This window comes from Anser cygnoides, chromosome Z (genome assembly GCF_040182565.1).
Source record: "Anser cygnoides isolate HZ-2024a breed goose chromosome Z, Taihu_goose_T2T_genome, whole genome shotgun sequence".
Lineage (NCBI taxonomy): Eukaryota > Metazoa > Chordata > Aves > Anseriformes > Anatidae > Anser > Anser cygnoides.
The window spans coordinates 79037594-79062877 of record NC_089912.1 but is presented as its reverse complement, the minus strand read 5'-3'; the positions used below and the strand labels follow the sequence as shown (position 1 = coordinate 79062877).

The 25284-nt window shown below is 38.2% G+C and overlaps 1 protein-coding gene across 1 annotated transcript; it reads right to left on the bottom strand.

The window, feature by feature from the left end:
• Nucleotides 1–714: 714 nt before the first annotated feature.
• On the bottom strand, nt 715–24983 carry WDR41 (WD repeat domain 41). Its single transcript, XM_048052074.2, has 13 exons — nt 24812–24983; nt 21232–21347; nt 17084–17132; nt 15221–15352; nt 14803–14865; nt 14190–14301; nt 12696–12758; nt 8715–8825; nt 7408–7592; nt 4853–4974; nt 3815–3903; nt 1682–1815; nt 715–1043 (listed from the first exon to the last, which is right to left on the bottom strand). Exons 1-13 carry the CDS (start codon nt 24860–24862, stop codon nt 891–893), a joined length of 1380 nt encoding a protein of 459 aa, XP_047908031.2. The 5' UTR covers nt 24863–24983; the 3' UTR covers nt 715–890.
• Between the last annotated feature and the right edge of the window lie 301 nt (nt 24984–25284).

Here is a 25284-nt window from a genome sequence, read left to right as displayed (position 1 = left end):
GATGAAATAGTTATTATCACAGTAAAGGAAGAAAAGATAATAAAAGATGATGTTCTTCCATTCTAGTTGTAATTGATGATAGCAGTAGCCCCTCAAAAAAGAAAAAAAAGTTTTATAAGCTTTCACTGTACAGTTTTAGTAACAACCTATATACACAATTTATGAATAACTAAATTATTTCCCACTTGAAATAAGGAAAAAAAAAGCCAAAGAGAAACTGCTCCCCCCAGTTTGTACCTTTCACAGAGTAGCTAAAAATGCAACACTTGCTGATGAAGACCAGGCAAAACAATGCATTAGATAGAGACCAACAGGCAGACCTGACAAACTGGTATTGCCTACTTTTCTTTCTTCCTCTAACCCTTGGTGTAACTTCACATGCAGAAATTCTATGAAAACTGTCTTTTTTTGGTAGATACTTAACTCTGAGCCATCAGTGACTAAAGTCTTTCAGACTTCAGCTGTAAGAAATAAATTACATAAAGCAGAAAGTCTTCAATTTGTTCTTGTGCCTCTTCCACATAGAGCATTGTGGAATAGCTCCAGCTGCTTCAGTTATCACCCAGCTAAGTATTTTTAACAACTCTTAATTTTGACATCCACCCATGAATTTTTTAAACATTAGGAATAATACTAGAAACTATTTAACGAGTCATCATTATCTTCAGTCGTTTAAGGGAACACCATTTCTGCTGACAGATAAAGCCAAGTAAGTTTCAACATGCAAAATTCTCCTTTGAGAAGAGTAGTAGCCATAAAAATTCCAATATAATCCATGACATTAAGTGTAAACCTTATTGATAATCACATTCCCAGTAGCTCCGAGTTTCCTTTACACTCACATTTAAAGCACATCCAGTTTATGGATATTTAGCCTGTATTCAAGCTATTTAAAATTTGAGCTGCAAATCACCATTCTGTGCCAATTTTTGAAATAACGTTAAACTCCGTAGTCTAGATTCCCGTTCACCATCCTTCCACAAGATAACGAGGTGGTCAGCAGAGCATGTAACCAGTCCCAGTTCACCAAAATACAGGAACATCTGCAACAAAACCATTACTATTATTATGGTATTTACATGATATTGTCAGCTGGCTTAAACATTCAGTGTAAAGCTGGACTAAACAAATACATGTGTCTGAAGTGGTTGTTTGAACATTAGGTATCCAAAATTACAGCATATACTTTATGTTTGAGATGGCATGAAATGTCACAGTAGGCTAAAATTCCTGAATAGTTTTCATTTTTCTATAAGCCCATGTGTAGATTGCAAACTTAAGATGAAATTTGGAACAAACATCCAGTTCCCAGTTGTAGTGTTCGCAGTCTACAGAAAAACCCAATATGCCACCAGATTTTCTGTAGCATTTACGTGTACACCTATAGACACAATCCTCAAGCATCAGTCATTGTTTGAGTTCTAATGGGAACTTTAATTTACTGTTTTCACACTGTGCTACATATACCACACAACCAATGTGCACATTTACTGGTCACCTCATTTCTGGTGAAGTTAGAAGGACCTAAAACCCAGTTACACCACACAACTCCACCAGTGTGACAAACATACTCCCAGCCTCCAGAGCCAGACAGCCAAAAAGTCACAGCTGTTTAAAGAACATTCTGAAAATTACATCAGTAAATGAAATTCACTTTTTCTTCTTACTAAAGCTGACCAACCTGCACAGCTGATGAATGACCGATCAAATCACCAACCAGCTCCAAAAAATGCATAGTTGTATTCTCCTGCGTCTTCTTAGCAGCTTGGTTTGCCTGTTTGTTTGCCCTTCCGAATCCCCACATGTTGAAAAATCCTGGGGGTTGGGAGGGGAAGAAACAACTTTTATTTTGGAAAAAAAAAATCACATAAAATGTGTATCTTCTAGCTAAGAAGAGAACTACGGGAGTCAGTTAAAATCTAAAAGCAGGACAGTCTGCATGGCAAAATAACAGAAGCATTGTACTGCACAGCATTTCTGCAGAGTTATTCGTCTTGAAGGTGGAGGGAAGCATAGGTGCTTTGACTCTTGTTCTTACTTGCAATATGGCAAATATCAAACTACCCATCTGAACAAGATGATGTGTATTTAGCAGGAAAAACAGGAAATGCTTAAATGAACTAGCTATACAGGGAAGGCAGATGCAGGACCATGATGCTCAGTCTTACTAAATTGACTAGCTGTCTCTTGTCCTCAGAAGACAGACAAGAGGTGCCAATCTTTTCGCTGCATGTCCTGCACTAATGCGTTAGATTACTGCATAGAGGTAACAAGTAAGTTTCCGGTATTGTTTGTTTTTGTACTGTCCACTGACTTCTCCTTCAGATTTAAAACCATCACCCAAACTGGAATATATAGATAGTCCTCCACATGTTCCACTTAGATCACAAGAAAACACTTATCTGTGCCCCAGCCTCCAGAAGAACTGTGTAACAATATTGGCAAAAGAAAGAAGTTTGGGTTCTGTATACAATGGAGTTCTGTCTTTCTTCCTGATCCCTACCTCAGACCTACCAGCACACACAATAAGTGTGCTATACCATGGCCCTGGTGCAAGGCAGATAATAGGAGAGATGAACAACTAATAAAGGAATTGCTCAGAAGGAAAACAGAGCAAACCAACAGCAGTCCAACCATCTCAATATGCATATGGTTTCTTTCAAATCTATCTCCAATTATAGGCTACATAGACTATAGAGATTATATAAATTTTATATAAATTATACAAAGTTATAAATTTCCAGTGTAAAACCAAATGCCATGTGTAACAATGAGCAGCTGAACTGTGTAGATGAGCTGTCACAAGCAATACTGAAGATAGAATATTCCTGAAAAAGTATTTCTAAACCAACCGAGGCAGCAAAAAGATTTGCAAAAACATTAGAAAAAATCTTTGCAAAAATTACAATCAACACATAAACAGCCAGGCAGACTAAATATATCAACAAAATCCCTCACAGCTCTAATAAAAATATCTGAGACGGGAGAAGTCCAGGTTGGATGGGGCTTTGAGTAACCTGGTCCCTTCCTGGGAGATGTCCCTGCCCATGGAAAGGAGGTTAGAATTAGATGATCTTTACGGTTCCTTCTCAAAACACTCTATGCTCTACCAGAATAATCTATGAGAATAATAGGTCATTACTGTTTCCAATCCATAATACCAACTATGTTGTACAGACCACCTCTCCAAACCCACAACTACCAGTACCAAGGGAAGCTGCTGGCCTGGTCAAAGAGAAGCAAGCACTAAGCAAGTAGTGCCTATGCTTAGGGAAAATGCTTCCTAAAACAATAGCAACTAGCCCTGAGGACTGCAACTAGTATGCAAATGAGGCTGGGTGCAGCCTCCAAGCGAGTCCCAATGTCCCTCCAAGTTCAAGGAGAAAACGTAGAACGCACTTTTTTGTGCGTGTCAGTTGCTCATTTTCAAGCTTGCCTTTAGCTTTCCTCTTAAGATCTTGCAAGTACTTACTCTTGCCTGGTAGGGTACCCAGTACAAGCAGAATTGGCTCAAAGTTTGTAAGGAGACATAATAATTTTTCACCAGCTAATATAGCAGGAAACCCTAGATAAGGTTTATGGCCCATACCTGCTTCAGAGGACCTTCTAAATTCTCAAATCAGACGTTGGAGGGCTTGTATGCCTGATGTCTTCTCTAGTTTCCCTCCCACACCTGTCTCAATTGTTTGAACATATTGACTTTAACTCTTCTTGCAAAGCCTTCAGAAGCCTCTCTACACCTGTATAGAGTTCCCTGCTTTTCCTTTTCTAAATGCTCTTTTCACCCCACCTCCCACCCCCACTATAGACAAACCTGTTGGAACTGGTTCAGCTGGCACCTGCTGCTTTTCTCGGAGCTCCCAAATGCGAACACTGCCATCTTCTGAACAGGATATCAGCTGCCTGTCAAAACAGTTGATAAGCAACACTAGCATGGATACTTATCTGCACAAGTCACCTTGTGAAGTTTCTATAAAGTTTGTAAGGTGTCTCTCCTATGTAGCAGGACGTCCAGATGTTCAATACAAAATAAACTGTATTTGTAGCAGTACAAAATATAATGAACTTGCAAAATAGGTGGAAAATAAACACATTTTTAAACACATTTTTAAAGATAAGTACCGCTCTAAAATGAAATACACATCTAGACTCTGCAAACACAGGCACACAGACTGACTTTCATTAAGCAAAACCGTATTTTTTATGTATGGAAAAATAACAAAAAAGTCCTTTTCATTACATATAAACAATATAGAATAGCACATGCATTTACAAGATCAAGACCCTAATTTTTAGCTTCTAATACACTTTTGCTTCATAGAACAAGACTATAAAAGGATCTAAAAAATACTACTATTGGATTATTAACAAGTTGTTCATTTTATTTTCATGAATTTCTAACTTAGCTGTCACAAATAAGTTCAAGCCAGAAATTCAGCATTAATGAACAAAGGCTTGAAGTTATTATTTTGTGTTAAAACATTTAGACAGTTCTGAAATATTTAATGAAAAATATTTTCTGAATCTGCCATAGGTCTTTGCTTTGTAGAAGTAATATGACATTAAGCTATATTTTCACAATGTAGACAAAAGTGTTTGAGTCTGATTTGAAAATAGCCAAGATATTTTACTTACAGTCTGTGCATCAAGCATAGATTAGCATTATTTCAGATTGAATTACAATTACGTATTTTCAAAAATAAGATCAACAAGCTCTACATAATGAAAGCAGATCAAACTAAAGATCAAGTCCCCGCCCTAGAAATTAGATGCAGCTTTGCGGACTGTATCTAGCCACCCTTTCAAATTCTGCATTTCTTTATTGCATGATAAAACGTATCATGACTTGTACCTGTTTGGAAGCTTCTCAATGTGCAGTACAGAGGAGTCATGAGCAGTTCTCTGGCAGGCAATCACACGCTTCATTTGAAGATTATATACGTATATGCCTTTCCCAACAGCAGCAAACACACACTGGAAAGAAAATTCATTGGAACAACTTACAGAAACAGACACTGAAATATCACCCTGCATGTTATGGATTTCCAGCAGTGCTATGATGTCATCTTGTCAACATTATCTGGCTAGTTTCTGTCCTCATGTTACTGCTTAATGACATACAGAAACAAGAGGTTACAGAAAAAAAATATGGATTATTTTGTGGAAATGAGAGATACCCATGTACATTCTAAGCAATTATTTCATTTCTGTATTTTCATCCTATACCTTACAGTCTAAATAGAATAAAATAAATAAATAAATAAATATCTAAATAAAATGAAACCAAGAATATCAATATATTAACACATTTCTACAATTAAACATTCTTATGTTAAAATAACGATCAGTGTTTTGACAAACTCTTGTTTTATCAAGAAATAATTCCTGAGAATTCAGGAAGCTGTTCTGTGGTTTTGTCTTTTTTTTTTTTTTAAATTCATCAGGAGGTTCACATAGAAGTCTTGCCCAAGGGCATGGGCTCCACTAAGAGAAGCATAGAAAAAGAACTCTCTCACAAAAAGGTATTACAATACTGTGAAGAGCTGGGAGCATTTTACATTCAATGCTCTCCTTCAGCAAAGCGCAACAAAGTGCAACTTTGAACATACAATAGTTCAACACTCTGTCCAATTATGTTTTTCTTAAGCACATCTGTGGTGGGAGCTCTGGTACCTCTGAAATTAAGCTCAGATTTCTAATAGCACTCTGCCAAATCAAGGAGAAAATGCTAACCCCATTTTTATTCTTTTCCTAGTTTTGTGTAAAGGTTGATTCAATGTGCTTTCCACATCACTCTTTCACTCCTGTATCTCAGCCTTTTCTCCTTCAGTCTTCCACGTTGAGACAGGCTCTTTAATTTTATATAACATTTTAACTCTTGAAAAGGTGCTCTTCACAGATTATATTTCCTTTTACGCAAACCTTGGCAAAACTCTGGCCATCTTCAACCCCAAGAAAATAACAGATGAGGAAGAAATGAATTGTAAACTAATCTTAATGGGGAAGTTAAAAACACATATACATATGAGGATAGCAGATACACTTCTTAGTATTGCCAAACCTTTACCAACCCATTGGCTTCTGAATGATGCTATGCCTACAAGCCCAGTAACAAACGAGACAAGTTCTTCTCCAACTACCTAACTACCAAGCCTGCCAACAAGGTACCTTGACAGACAGATCTCCCCTAAATGCACCTTCTCTTTCAGGATGTAGTACTAGAACCACCTTTCCTTCATGTAGTTTGAAATTCTGCAGCAATTTGCGTTTAGTTCAGTTCCACGAATACAAGAAAGTCCTCAATAGACTCAGTTTCCATCCCATTCAATGTTTTTAACTACTTCTGAACTTCTCAAAATTCCTTTTCCCTCTTAGACCCTGTCTTGTGTAGTTTTCAAGCAAGGAGTCAATGTTTTGAAGCTCAATCAGAGAACTTCTCATGAACAGGACTGGCTTTTTCTCTTTCAGGACTAAGCACCCACAAAAAAAAATACAGGAAATCCTACCTTTAAAGACAACTACACTTACTTTCCCTCATCCCCATTCAATGTTTTGTTTTCAGTTTTTTTAGGAACGCTCTTTTCATAAACATACAAGTACCTCAAGTGACTACTTGGCCCTCAGACTATGTTGGGGCTTTTCCACAGCTTTAATCCTGTTTTAGCTCACATCTTTGAATCTGTTTCCAGGAATTTCTTTCTTAATCATTCCTCAGTAATGCACCTACAGGCTCCAGAACAGAACTCCACTGTACCGCAACAATGAAACATCTTTTCTTTTCCCATTAACGATTGGTACATTTCACAAACATAAATAATCCAAGAATTTTACTGCTGGGTTCTGCCTGAGTATTCTGACCGAACACTCCTAGGTCAGCTCCTAAGTATGATTACAGGAGACTACATTTTGGACCCATCTTTGTGCTCTTCACAATTACGTATAGCCTGCCTGAACAAAAGCAGCAATATTTATTTACTGCTGTGCACCTGCACATGCCAATTCTTTGATTCACTTCACGGTGCTCTTAGCTGTAACTGTTCAAAAGATGCATTATTTTGGAAACTGCAAGTTCAGAACCATGGCACACAAAATATGTATGCCATTGAAATGCACCTTCTTGCTTATTTTTCTAGTGGTACTTTAAACAGATAATAAATTTTCATTTGTTAGTCAAAAAAGCTGTTATGTTAGCTCCCACACCACCTGCACCCTACAACCCTCAGTAACCTCAGTGATGAAAATTTTGTATAAAAACTGCTGATTGCATAAATACAGCTGTGTACATTTTAAAAAGCTTCTTCTATTACTTACAACAACAACCAAATTAAAAATGCAAAACACTCAGACTTCTATGGTAAGGTCATGGTAGCTCATTTGAAATAGTATATTCAGTTTAAAGCTTTTTACCTCCTCATCAGATGTTAAGTGTTGAACTGAAGTTTCATTTGGACTTTGGGATAACTTTATTTCTGTCTGTGAATCTGGATGGACAGAGGACTCCCAGAAGTTGCACTCAGATGCCTGCTTTGTCCAGTCAATTGCATCCCAAACTATTAACTCACCCACATGCGAACCTGTCACAAAAGTCAAATCTAGAGGGGAAAAAAACACATAGAAATCATATTATATAAAAAAATACATCCATTTCACACAATGTCACAACCCTATAGAGTAAGAGAGCTCATGTTAAGAGTGAAGCTACATAAAACGTACAGTTAGTAACTGACAGAACAAACTGAGTTTGTTCAGTTCAGTTTGTTCTCACTCTTTGAGAAGATACTCATTTGATCACTTAGAATAGCTAAGGTGATCAAAAGGAGATGAGATCTCTCCTGTAAAATTTTAACTACCATAGAGAATATTTACCAGACACAATGCACAGTATGGCAAACGCAAGGATCACCACCAGAAGTGTGTACAAATACTTGAAATTCATGCTGCCTACATATAAAACCTTTCTATTCCTTGGATAAGTTTATCAGTACCCCTCAGACACAGCAAACCATGTCTTAGCCTCAACCAGAAACACTAATGAGAAATGAAACAGATGGATTAATGGCAAGACTGAAGTAAGTGCTCATGGTTTTTTTTAATCGCATATGGAAAGGAATTGCTTCGGAATACTTAAAACAGGTAATATTGTCTTTTTCTGCCCATTATTAACAGAATCCAAGTTTTCTTCTTTCCAGCTTTACCATCTCTATACCACAGACCCCATGCAACAGCCAGGCCGACAAAATAAGCCAAAGGACAAATATCCACTCTCTGTCACAGTGGGAATACTTTGTCCTGGGCTCAGAGGGAACTCCAGAAAACAAAAAAAAAGCAGATGAGACAACATAGTAGAAGGGGTGGGTACCTCCAGTCTTTGACTAGACAGAGCTTCAGGTCATAGCTCAGAACTGCCACAATGAGCAGCACAGACTGCATCATCATCTACCAAAGCCTCTAAATAATGCACCTCTGTGCAAGCTTACATCTGCATATCTTTTGAGCTTTTCCTAAATCATAACCTGCCTGGCTTCATTTCACCATTAATCCTTAAATAAAGCCATTATATTTTCACATTTCACTACCTTCACAGCTACACAGAAGGTTCAGCTACTAGTTGTGAAGTTTCATTACAGTTATATGTTTGGTCCCACCAAAACCGCATAGTCGAAATATCCCACCGATAACTAACAAAACAAGTAATACTGTAAAACCCCTCTTACCATTGACACTGACCAATGACAAGATGTTATCATGATGGTCAACAAGGCGTTTTACTTCAAGGATATTCCAACCTTCAGACTTATCACTGGAAGCAATCAACCTAAAAATGACTTCCAAGATAGACAGAAATTGTCTAAGTAAGCTTTATCATTTATCAGAGTAAAATATAGATAGGCTTAAGTAAAACACATCATTTTCAGACAGACACAAATTAATGAACATTAAAAATGAGTCAGTGCAAGATCTGCAAAGCCACTTATGACCATCTCTTTAACTGCTTCTCTCATAACACACAAAATTGGAATAATTTATTACAGTGTTATTCTTCAAGTCTCTTGTTACAGCCACCGTAGGATAAAACATTTTAACCTAGCAATTTTGAAATTCAGAGAATTGATCAACATCAGAAGTTGTAGAAAGCAGAAGTGAAAAGAGTTAGGTAGCTTTATTGATAAGTAAGCTAAAAGAGAAACATTTGTCTTTAAGACTTATCTGACTGAAAACTATTATTCAAAAATATGCAATACTATCTAATGAGGCAAACAAAATTTCCAGGAATTAAGACTTTACAGATTCACAGATTCACAGATTTCTCTAGGTTGGAAGAGACCTCAAGATCATCGAGTCCAACCTCCGACCTAACACTAAGTACTCCACTAAACCATATCCCTAAGCTCTACATCTAAACGTCTTTTAAAGACCTCCAGGGATGGTGACTCCACCACCTCCCTGGGCAGCCCGTTCCAATGCTTAATAACCCTTTCGGTAAAGAAGTACTTCCTAACATCCAACCTAAAACTCCCCTGTCGCAACTTTAGCCCATTCCCCCTCGTCCTGTCACTAGGCACGTGGGAGAATAGACCAACCCCCACCTCTCTACAGCCTCCTTTCAGGTAACTGTAGAGAGCGATGAGGTCGCCCCTGAGCCTCCTCTTCTCCAGGCTGAACAATCCCAGCTCCCTCAGCCGCTCCTCGTAAGACTTGTTCTCCAGACCCCTCACCAGCTTGGTCGCCCTTCTCTGGACTCGCTCGAGCACGTCCATGTCCTTCCTGTAGCGAGGGGCCCAAAACTGAACACAGTACTCGAGGTGCGGCCTCACCAGAGCCGAGTACAGGGGCACAATCACTTCCCTCGACCTGCTGGCCACACTGCTTCTTATACAGGCCAGGATGCCGTTGGCCTTCTTGGCCACCTGAGCACACTGCTGGCTCATATTCAGCCGACTATCCACCAATACTCCCAGGTCCTTCTCGGCCAGGCAGCTTTCCAGCCACTCATCTCCCAGCCTGTAGCTCTGCTTGGGGTTGTTGCAGCCCAGGTGCAGGACCCGGCACTTGGCCTTGTTGAACTTCATGCAGTTGACCTCAGCCCATCGCTACAGCCTATCCAGATCCTCCTGCAGAGCCTTCCTGCCCTCGAGCAGATCGACACACGCACTTAGCTTGGTGTCATCTGCAAACTTACTGAGGGTGCACTGGACGCCCTCATCCAGATCATCAATAAAGATATTAAAGAGGACCGGCCCCAGTACCGAGCCCTGGGGGACTCCACTAGTGACCGGCCTCCAACCAGATTTGACTCCATTTACCACAACTCTCTGGGCCCGGCCATCCAGCCAGTTTCTAACCCAGCGAAGCGTACGCCAGTCCAAGCCCCGAGCAGCCAGTTTCTTGAGGAGAATGTTGTGGGGAACGGTGTCAAAAGCCTTACTGAGGTCAAGGTAGACCACGTCCACAGCCTTTCCCTCATCCACCAAGCGCGTCACTTGGTCATAGAAGGAGATCAGGTTCGTCAAGCAGGACCTGCCTTTCATAAACCCATGCTGACTGGGCCTGATCGCCTGCTTGCCCTGCAAGTGCCGCGTGATGACCCTCAAGATAATCTGCTCCATGAGCTTCCCCGGCACTGAGGTCAAACTGACAGGCCTATAGTTCCCCGGGTCTGCCCTCCGGCCCTTCTTATAGATGGGCGCCACATTGGCTAGCCGCCAGTCAACCGGGACCTCCCCCGATAGCCAGGACTGCCGATAAATGATGGAAAGTGGCTCGGCCAGCTCCTCCGCCAGTTCTCTCAGTACCCTTGGGTGGATCCCATCCGGCCCCATCGACTTGCGCACATCCAAGCTCCGTAGTAGGTCGCCAACCATTTCCTCATGGATAGCGAAGGCCACATCCTGCTCCCCATCCCCTTCCACCAGCTCAGGGCACTGGGTGTCCGGAGAACAACCGGTATTGCCGCTAAAGACTGAGGCAAAGGCGGCATTAAGCACCTCAGCCTTTTCCTCATCCTTAGTAACTAGGTTTCCCCTCGCATCCAGTAAAGGATGGAGATTCTCCCTAGTCCTCCGTTTCGCGTTGATGTATTTGTAAAAGGATTTTTTGTTGTCTTTAACGGCAGTAGCCAGATTGAGCTCCAGATGAGCTTTGGCCTTTCTAATTTTCTCCCTGCACAGCCTCGCTACATCCTTGTAGTCCTCCTCAGTGGCCCGCCCTTTTTTCCAAAGATTATAAACCCTCTTTTTTCTGCTAAGCTCCAGCCGCAACTCTCTGTTGAGCCAGGCCGGTCTTCTTCCACGCCGGCTCATCTTTGGGCATGTGGGGACGGACCGCTCCTGTGCCATCACGATTTCCTTCTTGAGGAGCGCCCAGCCTTCCTGGACTCCTCTGCCCTTCAGAACCGCCTCCCAAGGGACTCGGCCAACCAGCGTCCTGAGCAGCTCAAAGTCAGCCCTCCGGAAGTCCAAGACAGCAGTTTTACTGGTCCCCTTCCTGGCCTCGCCAAGAATAGAGAACTCTACCATTTCGTGGTCACTCTGCCCCAGACAGCTTCCGACCACCACATCTCCCACCAGTCCTTCTCTGTTTGTGAAGAGAAGGTCTAGCGGGGCACCACCCCTGGTAGGTTCACTGACCAGCTGCGTCAGGAAGCTATCTCCCACGCTCTCCAGAAACCTCCTAGACTGCTTTCTCTGTGCCGTGTTGTGTTTCCAGGATATGTCCGGGAAGTTGAAGTCCCCCACGAGGACAAGCGCCGACGATTTTGCAACTTCTGTCAGTTGCCTATAAAACTCCTCATCCGTCTCCTCATCCTGGTTCGGCGGTCTATAACAGACCCCCACCAGGATGCTAGCCTTGCCGGCCTTCCCGCGGATCCTAACCCACAGGGATTCAACCTTATCATTCCCAGCCTGGAGTTCCACAACATCAAAAGATTCTCTAATGTAGAGAGCCAGATTCTCTAATGTAGAGAGCCAGTCTTTTAACCAGTCTTGATATTTCTTTATGCTAACTCAAGGGCATTTCTGAAGATCTATGGAAACTTCAGATGGAAGTTTACATTGTATACCTAAGTATAAATACAAGATGACCATTTTTAATTTGCTCCTGATTCCTTGATCAGAATTTTGATCTACTGTTTTGTGGACTCAGTGCTATGCTTTTTCTCTTGAAACTTCCTCTATATTTTGAAATTTCAATACTTTCATAAAATACTCTTACTAAGAATCTCCCCACCAATAGCTAGCAAATGATTTAGAGTTTGCATACCTAGAAAAGCCTGTCTCTTAAGTGAGCATCAGAAACCATCACATTGTCTCATTATAGGTTTGCATATAATTTCATTGGCAATATTGCACGCTCTTGATCTTGGGATACAGAGGCTGTAGGGAAGCCTAGTATTTAGCAGCTCTGAAAATGAGTTGCAAACCTTCTCCAGGACAAATGTAGACATCCACAATCAGATCTAGACAGATGGCTTTAACAGCAGGAACAAAGAATAGAGAAAAATTTTTATCATGGAAGATCTCAATGAAATTCCTGAAGGAAATCAGTACTGTCTCCCTTATTGTCACATGAGGGAAAAAGGAAGAAGACTGCTAATCACACCATTCACTTGTCCAATACAATTCCAGCACTGTGCTCTTTACAGATACCTCTGATAAACAGCCAATGAAGACTTAACAGAAATGCAATATACTCACTTAGCTCTTTGCCAACAGCAGCCGCAACACAATTTTTAGGCAATTCAACCAAAGTACTGATACCTTTGAAAAAAAAGAAAAAAAAGAAAAGAAGGGAGAAAACATTTATTGTATTTTATTGTATTTATTGACCAGAATAAAACACAATTAACTGATAATTCCTTGCTAACAAGGTTTTTGTAACCTCTTTTCCACACAGAAGTTATTAACAGAATAAAAACATAATGCACAAAGTCAAACAGCATTGGAAGTGAACAGATTACCTCAGATGGTGGCAGAGGCAGGAGGTTTGGTCCAGAATATAACAGAATTCTGAACACTGAGCTTGAAATAGGAGTGGAAGCTGAGAATCAATAATCTTTTTATTTTAAGTAGGGCTGAGATGTCTATGTCCTAATATGGACAATATTAAGGATATCGTGGTAATTATTGAGTCTCTAAACACATGCAGAGCTAAAGTTATTAGATACTGATACTACCACAGTACATAAGATTAAAACATTGTGCAGAGCCAGCTGAAGCAAAACAAGGCACAAGACAGTACATTATTCTGCCTTCATCCTGCATAGACATCCCCCAGCCTATGCTGCCACACCATTAGGGGAAAAATCACTCAGGAATATGCAACCTCTATCTTCCCATACTACAAAGAAAGCAAGAGATTAGGAGGGCCAATGCTACACATCACACTGACCCCGCCTACAAAAGTTTCAACAGAAACTCACACTAAGGACTACAAATACCACTTGCAACTTCTATTTGGCATGGTACTTTGTATCGAAGCTAAAGAACTGTTAGTATCCTCCGAGATTCAGAAGGGTTTGACTTTCCATTACTACACCCTATGACAAAAATAAGGAAAAATATTGCTTCCACCTTTGAACTTGATTCACAGCTTCATAGCTATCTTTGTAAAGCACAGCAATAATAAGCAACGATTTTATTTGCTTGGCCAGATAATATATAAGGTTATTAATAGAAAAGCATGATTTACATTGAGATCTGATTATATTTACTGTATTTCTATCAAAACCTTCATTTGCTACATAAAAATTACTGATTCTTAAGAATAAAAATCAATCTTTACTAGTCTACTATTACCGTGTTTTACTTAGGAATAATAGAATTCCAGCTCCTTCTCAGAGAAAGCACATCAAAGGATCTCCCCCCACTACAGCAAGCATGTATAAATCAGTAACTAAGGTCTGTAAGATACCAGGTTAACTGGAACACACATTATTATAAAATATTTACAGTAGTTGTAAAATATTACAGTTACTGAGATTTGACATATTCTAAAATTCACACAGCACAGGAGATTAAAAGCAGTCTTAATTTTGAAATGATTGAGTTTGACATTTAAAAAAAAAAGCAGCTCTAATACATAATGTTATCATTAGAATTAAAGAGAATTTGCCAAGTTGGTTTTGCATCATTATACAGATCCATTTTACTTGCACTTTAACAGCTATAATGAGTCATTTACATTTTTACCTGCATCAGTAAGATGACTGGTCTTACACAAGAGATCTAATTTTCGGTTCCAAACACATAGATCACTCCCTCCAGACAACCATACATCCAGTCTTTGAAGAACTGTCAAACACTGCAGAACAAAAATCAGATATATGTCTCCTGCAAAAGTTCTACAGGGAATTTTTCAATGAAATTATCATGATCTTTAGTGGGATAAAGCTGTAAGTACTAAGAAATACAGTATTAAAGTGTCAATTTCTTGAGAAGTACAGAATTAACTACACATTACATTTTTTCCATTAACAATGCAAAATCTGATTTGTCAGTGAATATTTCTAACAGCATTCAAGAACTAGTTTGCGTGTAGGTTGCTTTTTCCAATCCAGTAACAAAACTAAGCTACAAAATGACCTTTGTTCTACAGACTTCCAAAAAGAAAATCAAGGTACTAAGAGTTCCAAAAAGAAAACTACAGTTTGTGCCCAATTCTCAGTCACTCACTATTTAAGGGTTACCTGTTCTTAAACCAAACACTGCTGCTCATTTTAATGCACCTGCCCATATGTCTCACGATCCATACAGAAAAGATTGCATACAACAGACTGACCAATCTAGGGTTTCCTCAGCTTACCTTTACTGTAGAATGGAAACATGAAACTTTTTGAACCTGTCTGCCAGTAGTGCAGTCCCAAACCTGACTTAATTCATTAAGGAAACCAAAACAATTTTATATACTGTAACTGCTGTGTTTTTAATTAAATGAAAGTTTGGGATATAAGAATGTGGAAAGACAGTCTTATAAATCCTGATAGCCTTTTCGATATTTGGCCAAAATGACGTATTAATGATGGCCTCTCATGACCATGGATCATTATTCTAGTAGGGCTTTCATCTAATTAGATTGCACTAGAATTCTTCTAGCCACAATTATACCTACTGAATATTATCAGCCAATAAATTTAAACAAACTGCAGCCTGTGTCAATGCCAGCTGTAAAAACAAAAAACAAACGAAAAAAATTTTTGAATGCTCTCCAGATCTAAGGATACAATAACTGTTTTATCAGCTGATGCTGTTAAAATCAAATTACTTTTTTCTTCAGAATCATCTGATGAAGAAAACGGTGCTATAGCTGTAATTTTTTGTGTATGTCCGTGAAGTTCAAAAAGTTTCTCTCCAGTCTGAAAAATAAGAACAGGGGAAATTAAGGGTAAAATTTGGAAAATACTTACAGTAACACATGACATAGGTGCCAAACTATTTCTGAAAGCAAGAACTTCTAGGAGTCTAATATCCCTATTTCACAATCAGGTGTGGATTTAATTCTTACTAGACCTTTAACACACTTCAAGATCTTACCTTATTTTAATAACATATTAAGTATAAATATAAAGAGTGCTATATAATAAAAGTTACCTTAAGTGTAAAAAAAAATCTCTGGAAGCACTTACAAATTTGTATATTATACTAATTTCACTTTAATGGAAATACTGGCCATTCATCCTATTTAACTGATACTGTAGTAACTCTGATTTGTTGACAAAGCCTCTCTTGGAAAAAGTAATTCTTAACTTATTTGAAAAACTTAACTCAACTTTATGGCAAACATAGTACTGTCAATTTCCTGACAGCTTTATTTTTATTATCGATAGTTTTAAGCTGGTGGTTTAGATAGTTGCAGCTACTTCTGCTCCATTTAGTTAGATAGCAGAACCTAACAAACAAATATTCAGAAGCATATTGGTGCTTTAATCATGCAACTAAAATACAGGATAGTTATAACCCAGAAGTGTAAAGAAATATATCATTTTTAACTTAAAACTACAGAAAGATTTGTTTAAACAAAAATGTAATGAAGATCCAACAGAAGTAAGAAATAGAACTCTGTTCCTAAATGAGTTCTACATCCATAAACTGCTCTGAACTCCGAGTACATATATACTCACATGTGTTTGAATATACAGAAATTATCTCCTTTTCCAAATTGTAGAATCGTAAAAAGCCTTCAGCTAAGCACTAAGAGAAGCCACTCAAAAGAGACAAAGAGTTTCAAGTTCCCCCTTCCTTATTTTAAATTTACACCACCGTGTAACATAAATTCTTCAGAATGTTTCCACAAAAGTTTACAATCTGAGATTTCTGTCTTCCTTAACTAGGATGCTTGATATTTACAGGTTAGTCAGTATACTATGTCCCCCTTTTAGACTTCCTAATGAGCATCCTAATGAGCTTGCATACTAAGACTCCTTATCTAAGTCTAATGCTCATCCCTTCTTAATAATTTTGTCAATGATATGGAGACATAGAGCAGAGGAGTAGGAAGGTGGTTATCATACTCACAGAGCACATTTTCCACGATAATTCCTTTATCTTAAAAGGTTTTCAAAAACTATAATAAGATTTTTATCACAGCAAGCAAGTAAGGCCTTGTTTTGGCACTCTGTGAAATACTTAACTTTCACCGACTTTGATGTCTTTCCAATGCTGTTTTTCATTAGCTCTCCATTTAGTCTCTTCAGTTATATTGCAAATAGTTATTGCAAATAGAGCTACTAAGATATAGTCAAAATTAAAATAGATATGTGAGTCTTGTGAACCCTGGGACCTTGCTACATATTTATTGTGTCCACATTCAGCATCTTCACATTTACAGTGAAGACTGAACATGTTTTAAATGAAGCATTAGTCACAAATTCATACATTTAAATATTTTCTCACATTTACTTTCCTAGCTCTTCTTTGCAAGTGATAATGACAGACTCCCTCCCACTTCTACATTTTCAAATAGTAGTTCTGATTTGAATCCATGCAGCAATTCTTTTTCACTAGTAGACAATTCTAACTCCTCTCCTCAACATTTACCCTCTCTGAAACACCCATGCTACCCTTTCCCCCCCAAAAAAAGAGCCAACCTGAGCATTCCACAGAAATATGATTCCATCATCTCCTGCAGATGCAAACCTGATAAGGGGAAAAAAAAAAAGATGAAATATTGAATATAGCATAATATAATGGAACAGAAGAAAAACAGCTACATAAGAAAAATATCTATAGAAAAATATTTATATGGTATCGTACTCTGACCTAAAGAATAAATACATATCCATAGATCCCAACTAGTTTCTAGTTTTTAAATTAAAGTCCTGAAGTCAGGACATACTTAATGTCAACACATACTTAATAAAGAACAAGGTTTAAGAATTGCAAGACATATTATTATAAATAGAAGCCCACTTTACAGAACCAATTCTCTTGTTTATTAATGAGAGATCTTACATACTCAGTAACGCTACACCTTAAAACCAAATACTATCAGTCAGGGCCAACTGACTGCAAGACATCAAAGAAATTACAAATCACACATGAGTTCAGCACAGGAATAGAGGAGCTGAGTATCTACTATGGCACTTACAAGTGGCTTAGGAAACTCCCAAAGGATCTACATTTTTGGTGCTAAATATGGCTTTTGGTAAAAATGCAGCTGAAGGGTGCACCATAGAACCAAAAAATAGGTTAATTTTAGTGTTATGACTGCTAAATTCACATTAACAAAATCTGATCTAAACTCAATCTTTTCCCCGGGAGGGAGGGAGGGAGTATCTGTAAGCATCTGCCTACATTTGCATCTTTATCAACACCACAGCTACACTGAAGCTGTAGCAAACACATCAGCTTTCCCAGTAAAGATGTAATACATGTTAAGAAAGCTTAAACCAGAAGTAAAATCTTCCACTGAAAATTGAATTCAGTTGATAGTTGCAAATACACGTACCTTCTATTTTTTCCTTTTGTTTTAAGCCTTTGACAAGGGTCGAACAGTTAAGACATAGATAACTAAGATGTGTACTGTGTGCAAGAAAGTCATGAAGCTATATCAACTACGTTTTTTTTCCTGGAGCCAGCTGTGAGTGGTTTAATTAACTGAAAAAAAGTCCTTTCTTTTAGACTCTCACTTTGCAGTTATGACGTTCATGAAATTTGCTAAAAGAGTAAGTTTTCTGTCATAAAGCTGAGTTCCCTTCCACCCCCAATTCCTTTCCTCATTTTTTTTGTTAAAAAGTGCCACCTGTACTTTTCCCACATCTTTTGTTATTTTACATCCAATCATGCCTCTTTAAAAAGGTCCAACCAAAAAACAACCTTTCATGCACAACTCTGAAAACAGTAATTTCTTATCTTTACTTGCCTTTTAGCTGTACTACACCTTGTTTTGTCACAAGGTCAAGAACTTGCTATATTAAGACTCTCACATTTCAGCAAGACCCCTTTTATTACAGTTCATTTCTTGACTAAAGTCGGAACTGTGTGCCACTTTACAAATTCTGAAAGGAAACTAGTGTTTGAAAGAAGGTACAAGTATGAATCATCATCACAGAAGCTCAATGAAGCCCTGTTTTGTATTTTTCCTCTTCATCATCTAACCAGGATTTCGGTCTAAGTATAGAAGTATATTGTAGAGTCTGTTATCTTACAGATACAACCTGTTCATGAAAGTGGTGTTTCATGGGTCACCTGATTCTTTTCCAGTCATGATCACCATCCTCTATAACCTTGTCTGCTTCCTGACAGAGCAAGGAATGGTCAAATGAGCAAGCAAGAAAGCTATTCTTAAAATGTTTTATGAACTCTGTTTAGTTTAATGTGTCAAATGCTAGAGTATTACATGCAATTTTATCTCAGTCCATTTTTTGGAAGACTCTTGCTGAGGCTTAGCCTTCTTCAGTGATCTTCCAATCAATACGACCCTCACTTCATGTTCAAAAAAATACAAGAGAAGAGAAGAAAAAAAACAGCTTTCTGTTACATTTATACAGGATTTATTTAGTATCTTCAAAAACCAATCTGAGAAAATTTTCCACTCACTGGTTTTAGCCGAGCCACTGAGAAAACAAGAAAATCCTTCTGCAAAATTCTCAATAAGATGATATTATCTAAAGACCTGAAGCGTGAAACTTGGCTTACAACAGTTGACAAAAAACACACAATGGAATAGCTGCAGAAACTAAATAAAAACATTTCAGAAGCTGAGTAACAATACTAATTTTATTGAAAAGAACCAAGTGAACAATATTATCAGCTGTTTAACAATCCATAAACCACCATATTCTTCATAAATAAAACCTTTGAATTACTGTCCAGTGAAGCGACTCTATTAAACTCCTCAAACTCTCAGAATATTAACCAGCTATGCAACTTACTCCATATCCATATGCTATTTCATAACCTATCTTCAATGTAGCCATTCAGGCCTTAGCTTGATACTGATTACTATTAGTTTAGCTTCAATAATTTACCTGTTACATACAATGATGCCCCAAATGGTACAATATTTCTTTACATCAGAAAATGCCTGCAATCTAAAAATACTCTGGTATTTCAATAAAGACCAAGCAGATTATTCAGTGTCTGTTTTCAGAAAAGTATAATCTGAAGAAAGTTTATTTTAGCAACTTCTCTGAAAAGAGAAGGATGGTGGGAAAAAATCACAACAATATTCCATTTTTACATGAATCTTCTGGTGGATTATTTTAATGTAAAAATAAATTTTATGGAAATGCATACAGCTTTTATGGTATATGTTTATGGGGTTAAGAATAAAAACTGAAAAGCTAAAAATTCTCGATGGAGAATTTTGTGGAATTTATATACGTCCCACATCTTGGAAATTATGTACCTTGTAGACACATATTTATACAGAATGCCTGCTGTACACTGCGAAGATATAGCATGGTTAAGAGTTTGGTTTAAATTTGTGTAGTACATTGAAGAGCTTGTTAGAAATATCCTTTTGTTCCTAATCCATACAAGATAATAAATTACTGCAGCTCCTTAACAAAGAGTCTCCTGACTATTACTTATGTTCTTAGTTCTCAGAGGTTTCTATTTAATTTTCCATGTCAGACAAGAGTCACTATGCTTATTGACTAAAAGCTTCACAACCTCACTTTAAGGTAGTTAATTATCTCCTCTCTTTCAGGATTAGGTTAAATGAGAGAGCATGTAAGGTTAATTTTACACAAACATAAAAGTAACTTATCTGATTCTCCTAGTCACACTTCCAAAGTGACAAAGGTAAATCTAATGACTATCTCTGCCTCATAATCAGTTTTCCAGTCTTTAGATGACTCCTTCCTCAGAATTTGTAGGGATGTTGTAACTAGTTACAAGGAACTAAGACCAGAACAGATAATGAATGTCAGGGAATATACAAAAAATGCACAAAGCTAAAAATTGGACAAGTAAAACAAAGAAACTGTATGGTTTCAAAGAAGTACAGCAAGTTGAAAAATGGGAAATTGGAGGAGATATGTCTAATTGCTGTATTACATATGTTGAACTTTAGTAGGTAGCCATTCTGCACACAATTAAAGTACTGAAAATTTCAAGATTTGAGAAGTTCAGAAAAAAGTTCATCAACCACAGCACAAGTGAATTAAGCACTAGAGTTTCAGAAGAAAGTGTAACAACCACACGGCTTTAGACACTACTAAAAAAGCAGAGATGTGAGAAACTTGAAAAAGATTGGAAAGAAAGGAATAGCAACATCGAATATTGTTAAGAATGTCATGTTCAATTGCTACATTGAGGGTATCTGTAGGAGTCTACTACATTCCTTTGTAAAACCAGAAGGTGAAATAACAGCTGTCCTCATACCAAAAATAAAAACACATGCATCTGCTCAGAACAGAAGCAGGCACTAGTCTGTACTGTCTTGGGAGAAAGAGTGTGTATGCATATAAAGAAAGGAAAGTTCATCTCAGGAACAGCTTGAAATAGAAAGGCTCAATTACCTAAAGATATTTCTTCCAAACAAATGAATTTGTATCAAGAAGCATAACTCCATCAACATTCTCTTCTCATAAAAGTACAACTTACAAAAGATGCCAGAAGATGTAATAACATACTAAAAAAAGTGTTCACCCCTTGCCTTTTTAATCCCAGTCTCTTCCCACCCTCCCCCAGCAAAAATAGAAAACTAAAAATATATCTATGTTTTCATAAATATTCACCAAAGTGTTCCAAAGAATGTTATGAAACAACTTGGAATGCAATTTCATACCTGCAATCATCTATTTGTACTAGAAATCGTACTATATCTTGATGACCTTTCAACACAAGGAGCTCCGAGTAAGGATTTTGTATTTGTTCTTCACCAATGGTCTGTACAGATGATTTCTAAAATTAAAAATTAAAATAAAAAACAAAATCAAATTTATTTTGTACTGACATAATTATTTTCATCAGGTCTTTGTAATGTTTATCAATCTATATTTAGACTCCTATGTAAGTGTATAGATATATGTGAAGTTAAATTAGGTTTCTGAAATTTAATTTTGCTTTAATGAAAATCATTACAAAGGATCATTTCTTATTATTTCCAGTTAATGATATCCTTCTACAGCATGTATTTCAAATCATAACATACCATTTGCTGTTTAAAAAACATTTTGTACTGCTTTAATCATTGATACACCAACATGAAAAGCCAATTTAAGCTCCAGCTATCTTGTGGAGCCAGCTTCAGAACTCTATACATATACATTCGAATTTTCATTAAATCAGACATCCTCCTGTGAGGTTTGTGAACTTCTCATATCTTTCATCTATGATTCAAATTTAAAATTCTATATAATCCTATATTATCCCAATACCTTTAAAGCAAGTGTGAATTAATGCTGTTCTGTTACATAATATATAAATCATCCACCGGGACTCTGTTCACAGAATACCAAAGGCAACAGCTTAGAAAAATACAGAGAACGATTAATCATTTTATAGAACAACATCTGCAATTACCCCAACTAGACTATTAATTAAAAGTACTATCAATCACTTGGAGCAGGCTGATCACCCGGCAGGGTCAACAAAACATTGTGTAGAACTGCAATTTCAAGGTATGATAGTTCTGCTAATCTCAATCAACAGTTCGTTTCAATATAAGGCAACATTTTTGTGTTTATAGTTTTCTGCATTCTGAAACAACTTGTTATTAGACAGTTGTTTTTTTTAAAAAAATGCATATAGAAGTAGCTAAGTAAAAACTTGGTGACAGAACTCTCCTGCTTCCTTCCTTTATTACTTCTAAGATTGTCTATTCTTCAAAGACATCAACAGAAACTACATGGTAAAACTGTAATAACTGAACACTGTAGCATAAATGAGAAGTAATCCTATGTGAGAGACAAACATATCTGCAGAAACGTCAATATTTTCTTGCAGGAGTAATAATTTTTTTTTCTATTGCTTCTGTATTGTTACTATGACACTATATTTCACTAGTTAAGAATGACAAAATTAATAAGTAGGGAAGGAAATCTGTGTTTATATTTAAAATGAAGAGGTTGTCAAAATGCTAGATCTCGTGATTTCATCTTGGTTTTGTGTTATCTGATGCATTTCATGAAGCAACTGTTCCTCATTTTAAGCAATTATGTGGGAATAGCAGTTCCCATTTAGAATAATGCAAGTATAGTCCTCATAGTTATAAAGAAAAGTTGGACAAATATGGAAACTAAGTGTTCAGCTGTCAAAAGCAAATCAAAACATCCCTTAAAAGAATTCCAGCATTCTAAAAATTCTGAGAAATGTCAGTAGCACTTAACAGATGACATAAGCACTGCTGTGGTTAGAAGACTTCCATTTCTTCATTTACTATCAGAAACATACATTCACAAAACAATTGCAACACTACTTTGAAAAAGTCATAATTTGTAACATTCACATCCTAATTTTATACCCTGGCATTGCTTCCTCTTCATTATAAGACAGTGATACTTCTTTTGAACCTGCATAATCTTATTTTTTTCTTAATTCTGTTCTAAAAATGCCCATGAATATTGACAGATACCATGCTGCAATGTGTTATAGAGAACAACAAAACAACATTTTTTTCCCTCCAGTTCTTTCATACTACAAGCCATTCTCTCCTCAGATACTCATTAGTATTTTCTTGTTAGATTACATATGCATTCTTTCTCTAAAGAAGACTGTTAAGTATGCTTTATTTATTAATAGAACTTGTAGCAATACTAAGTTTTTAAAAATTAGATGCAGATGCTAATGGAATCTATTCCCAACTTGAACTTTTTATGCAGGACATGTAATCACTACTACAACTGGTAAAATAACACAATGCTCAGCTTAATTTCAGAGCTTCCTATAAACCCAGTGATTTGAAGCATTTAAAGGTTATATTTTCTAAAGCAATTTACCAAAAAACATGGGTACAAAAGTATATTGGCATTTCTCCTTACCTATCACGTAGCACAATAAACCATCTTATATGGACTATGATGCCACTGCAGTTAGGCTATTTCCATTACCAGCGCTAGTCAGCTTACAACATATATCATGGCCATCAACTTAAGAGCTTCAGAAGCTTACCTCTAAATGATTTTCAATTCCACAGTAAAGCAAGAAATGGGTAACGAGAAATTTATGTTTCCAGAATTTAAAATGAAATAGCTTTGCTGGAGGTTTTTACTATTCGCTCAGCACACTGTCAGACTCTAGTTCACTTGGCCTCTTCGCGACTGACTGAAGCCGCAGCACATGAACATAATCAGTCCTTAGCCTACTCACTCTTTGGGACTTCCTCATCTATACTGCAAGAGTACAGAAAGAATTAATGGCTACGGAGACCATCTTCAGGTGAAACCATTTTCCAAAATGCAAAAAAGGATTTTTAGGGTGAATCCTTACAAATATTTTTCAGTTTTTCACAGAGAAGCAAAACACCATCATTCAGCAAATTAAATGAATATTGCTACCAGCAGCAATGGAAATGGACGCTTCATGGATCAGGTTTAAAAGAGCCATGAGTGCCAGAACGGAAGAACTCAACCACACCTTGACTCATGCTCATGCTTTATCACGACTGTATAATTAAAATACCGCTAAAGTTTAAACTTTGGAAAGGGACAAACACCAGTGGAGCTTTCTAGCCCCTCTTAGAATGCTATTATTTATTTCTTGTCTTCTTTTTAAGAAACGCTGCACACTAAGCTGGTAAATCCGACCATAATATAACCAGCATTTTGACTGATGACACAGGGCAGTGGCATTCCTAGGCACCTACATCACACACTGGTATGAACTCAAATTTCTAGTGAAGTAAATACTGGTGTTTCGCACAGTTTGTGATACTGTCATGGCTTGCTCATGCACAGCAGCTGAAGAATTGCTTCCTCATATCCGTCTAGTTCACAAAGGGATTAATTAGAAGGACCAGTAACTGTTAATTAACTCTTGTTAAGTCCAAGCTAAGAAATCCAGCAGATTTAGGGACGAGGAAATTGCGACACTGCCTCCTTCACACCCAGTAAGACCCTTCTCCAAGTAAGGCACCAGGAAGGACGCCTGAGTTCAGTGCCCCACGCACGCCCTGCTCGTTTTACGGAGGAGAAACCGAGAAGAGAGGCTCGAAGACTAACAGACATCAACCAGGCTGTATAAACAACGACTCGCCGCACCAAACACACGTTATCGACAGGGGGTGCCCGAGGCAGGGCTCCCGGTGCTTGGGGCACCCCAGCCCACCGCTACCCAGCGGGCAGCGGCCGGGGCCGAGCTCAGCCAGGCCGGGCCACCCCGCCCCGCCAACGGCCCTAACGCTCCCCCGGCGCCGCCCGCCGCCCTACCTCCGCCAGGCCCTGCGGCTCCCGGCCGCCACCGATCAGCCAGCGCAGCATCGCGGCGGCTCCCGGCGGCACCGGCCCGGCCCGGCCCGGCCCTGCCGCTGAGGCAAAGGCCGTCTCAATCGAGCTCCGCGCCGGGGAGGCGTGAGCAATCCAGCGCCGAGTGCGTGCGGGGCGGGGTGGGGTGGCGGTGAGGGGCGGCCGGGGGTGGGCCTGCGAGGCGCCCTGCGGTGTGTAAGTGCGGGAAGGCAGCGCGTTGGTGCCGTGTGACGGCGAAAAAATAGAATGTTTTCATTTGCTATGCGTCTTCCTTGCCGCCTTCGACTTTCGGGGGAATTTATGGTGCGGCCAGAGAGAAACAATCCCATTTTGTCCTGACCCTCTTGTCTGTTCCTCAAAGCAAAATAAATAAATAAATATAAATATAAATATAAATATATAAATATAAATATATAAATATAAATATATAAATATAT

What these genes read in the sequence shown, in the direction of transcription:
- WDR41 (XM_048052074.2), bottom strand. Translation starts at nt 24,862, where the DNA reads ATGCTGCGCTGGCTGATCGGTGGCGGCCGGGAGCCGCAGGGCCTGGCG. An exon ending in TATTTCTGTGGAATGCTCAG is followed by an intron (nt 15,353 to 17,083) that starts GTTGGCTCTTTT and finishes CTTATTTTTCAG; the next exon opens with ACTGGAGAGAAACTTTTTGA. An exon ending in CAGCTGATAAAACAGTTATT is followed by an intron (nt 14,866 to 15,220) that starts GTATCCTTAGAT and finishes GAATTAAGTCAG; the next exon opens with GTTTGGGACTGCACTACTGG.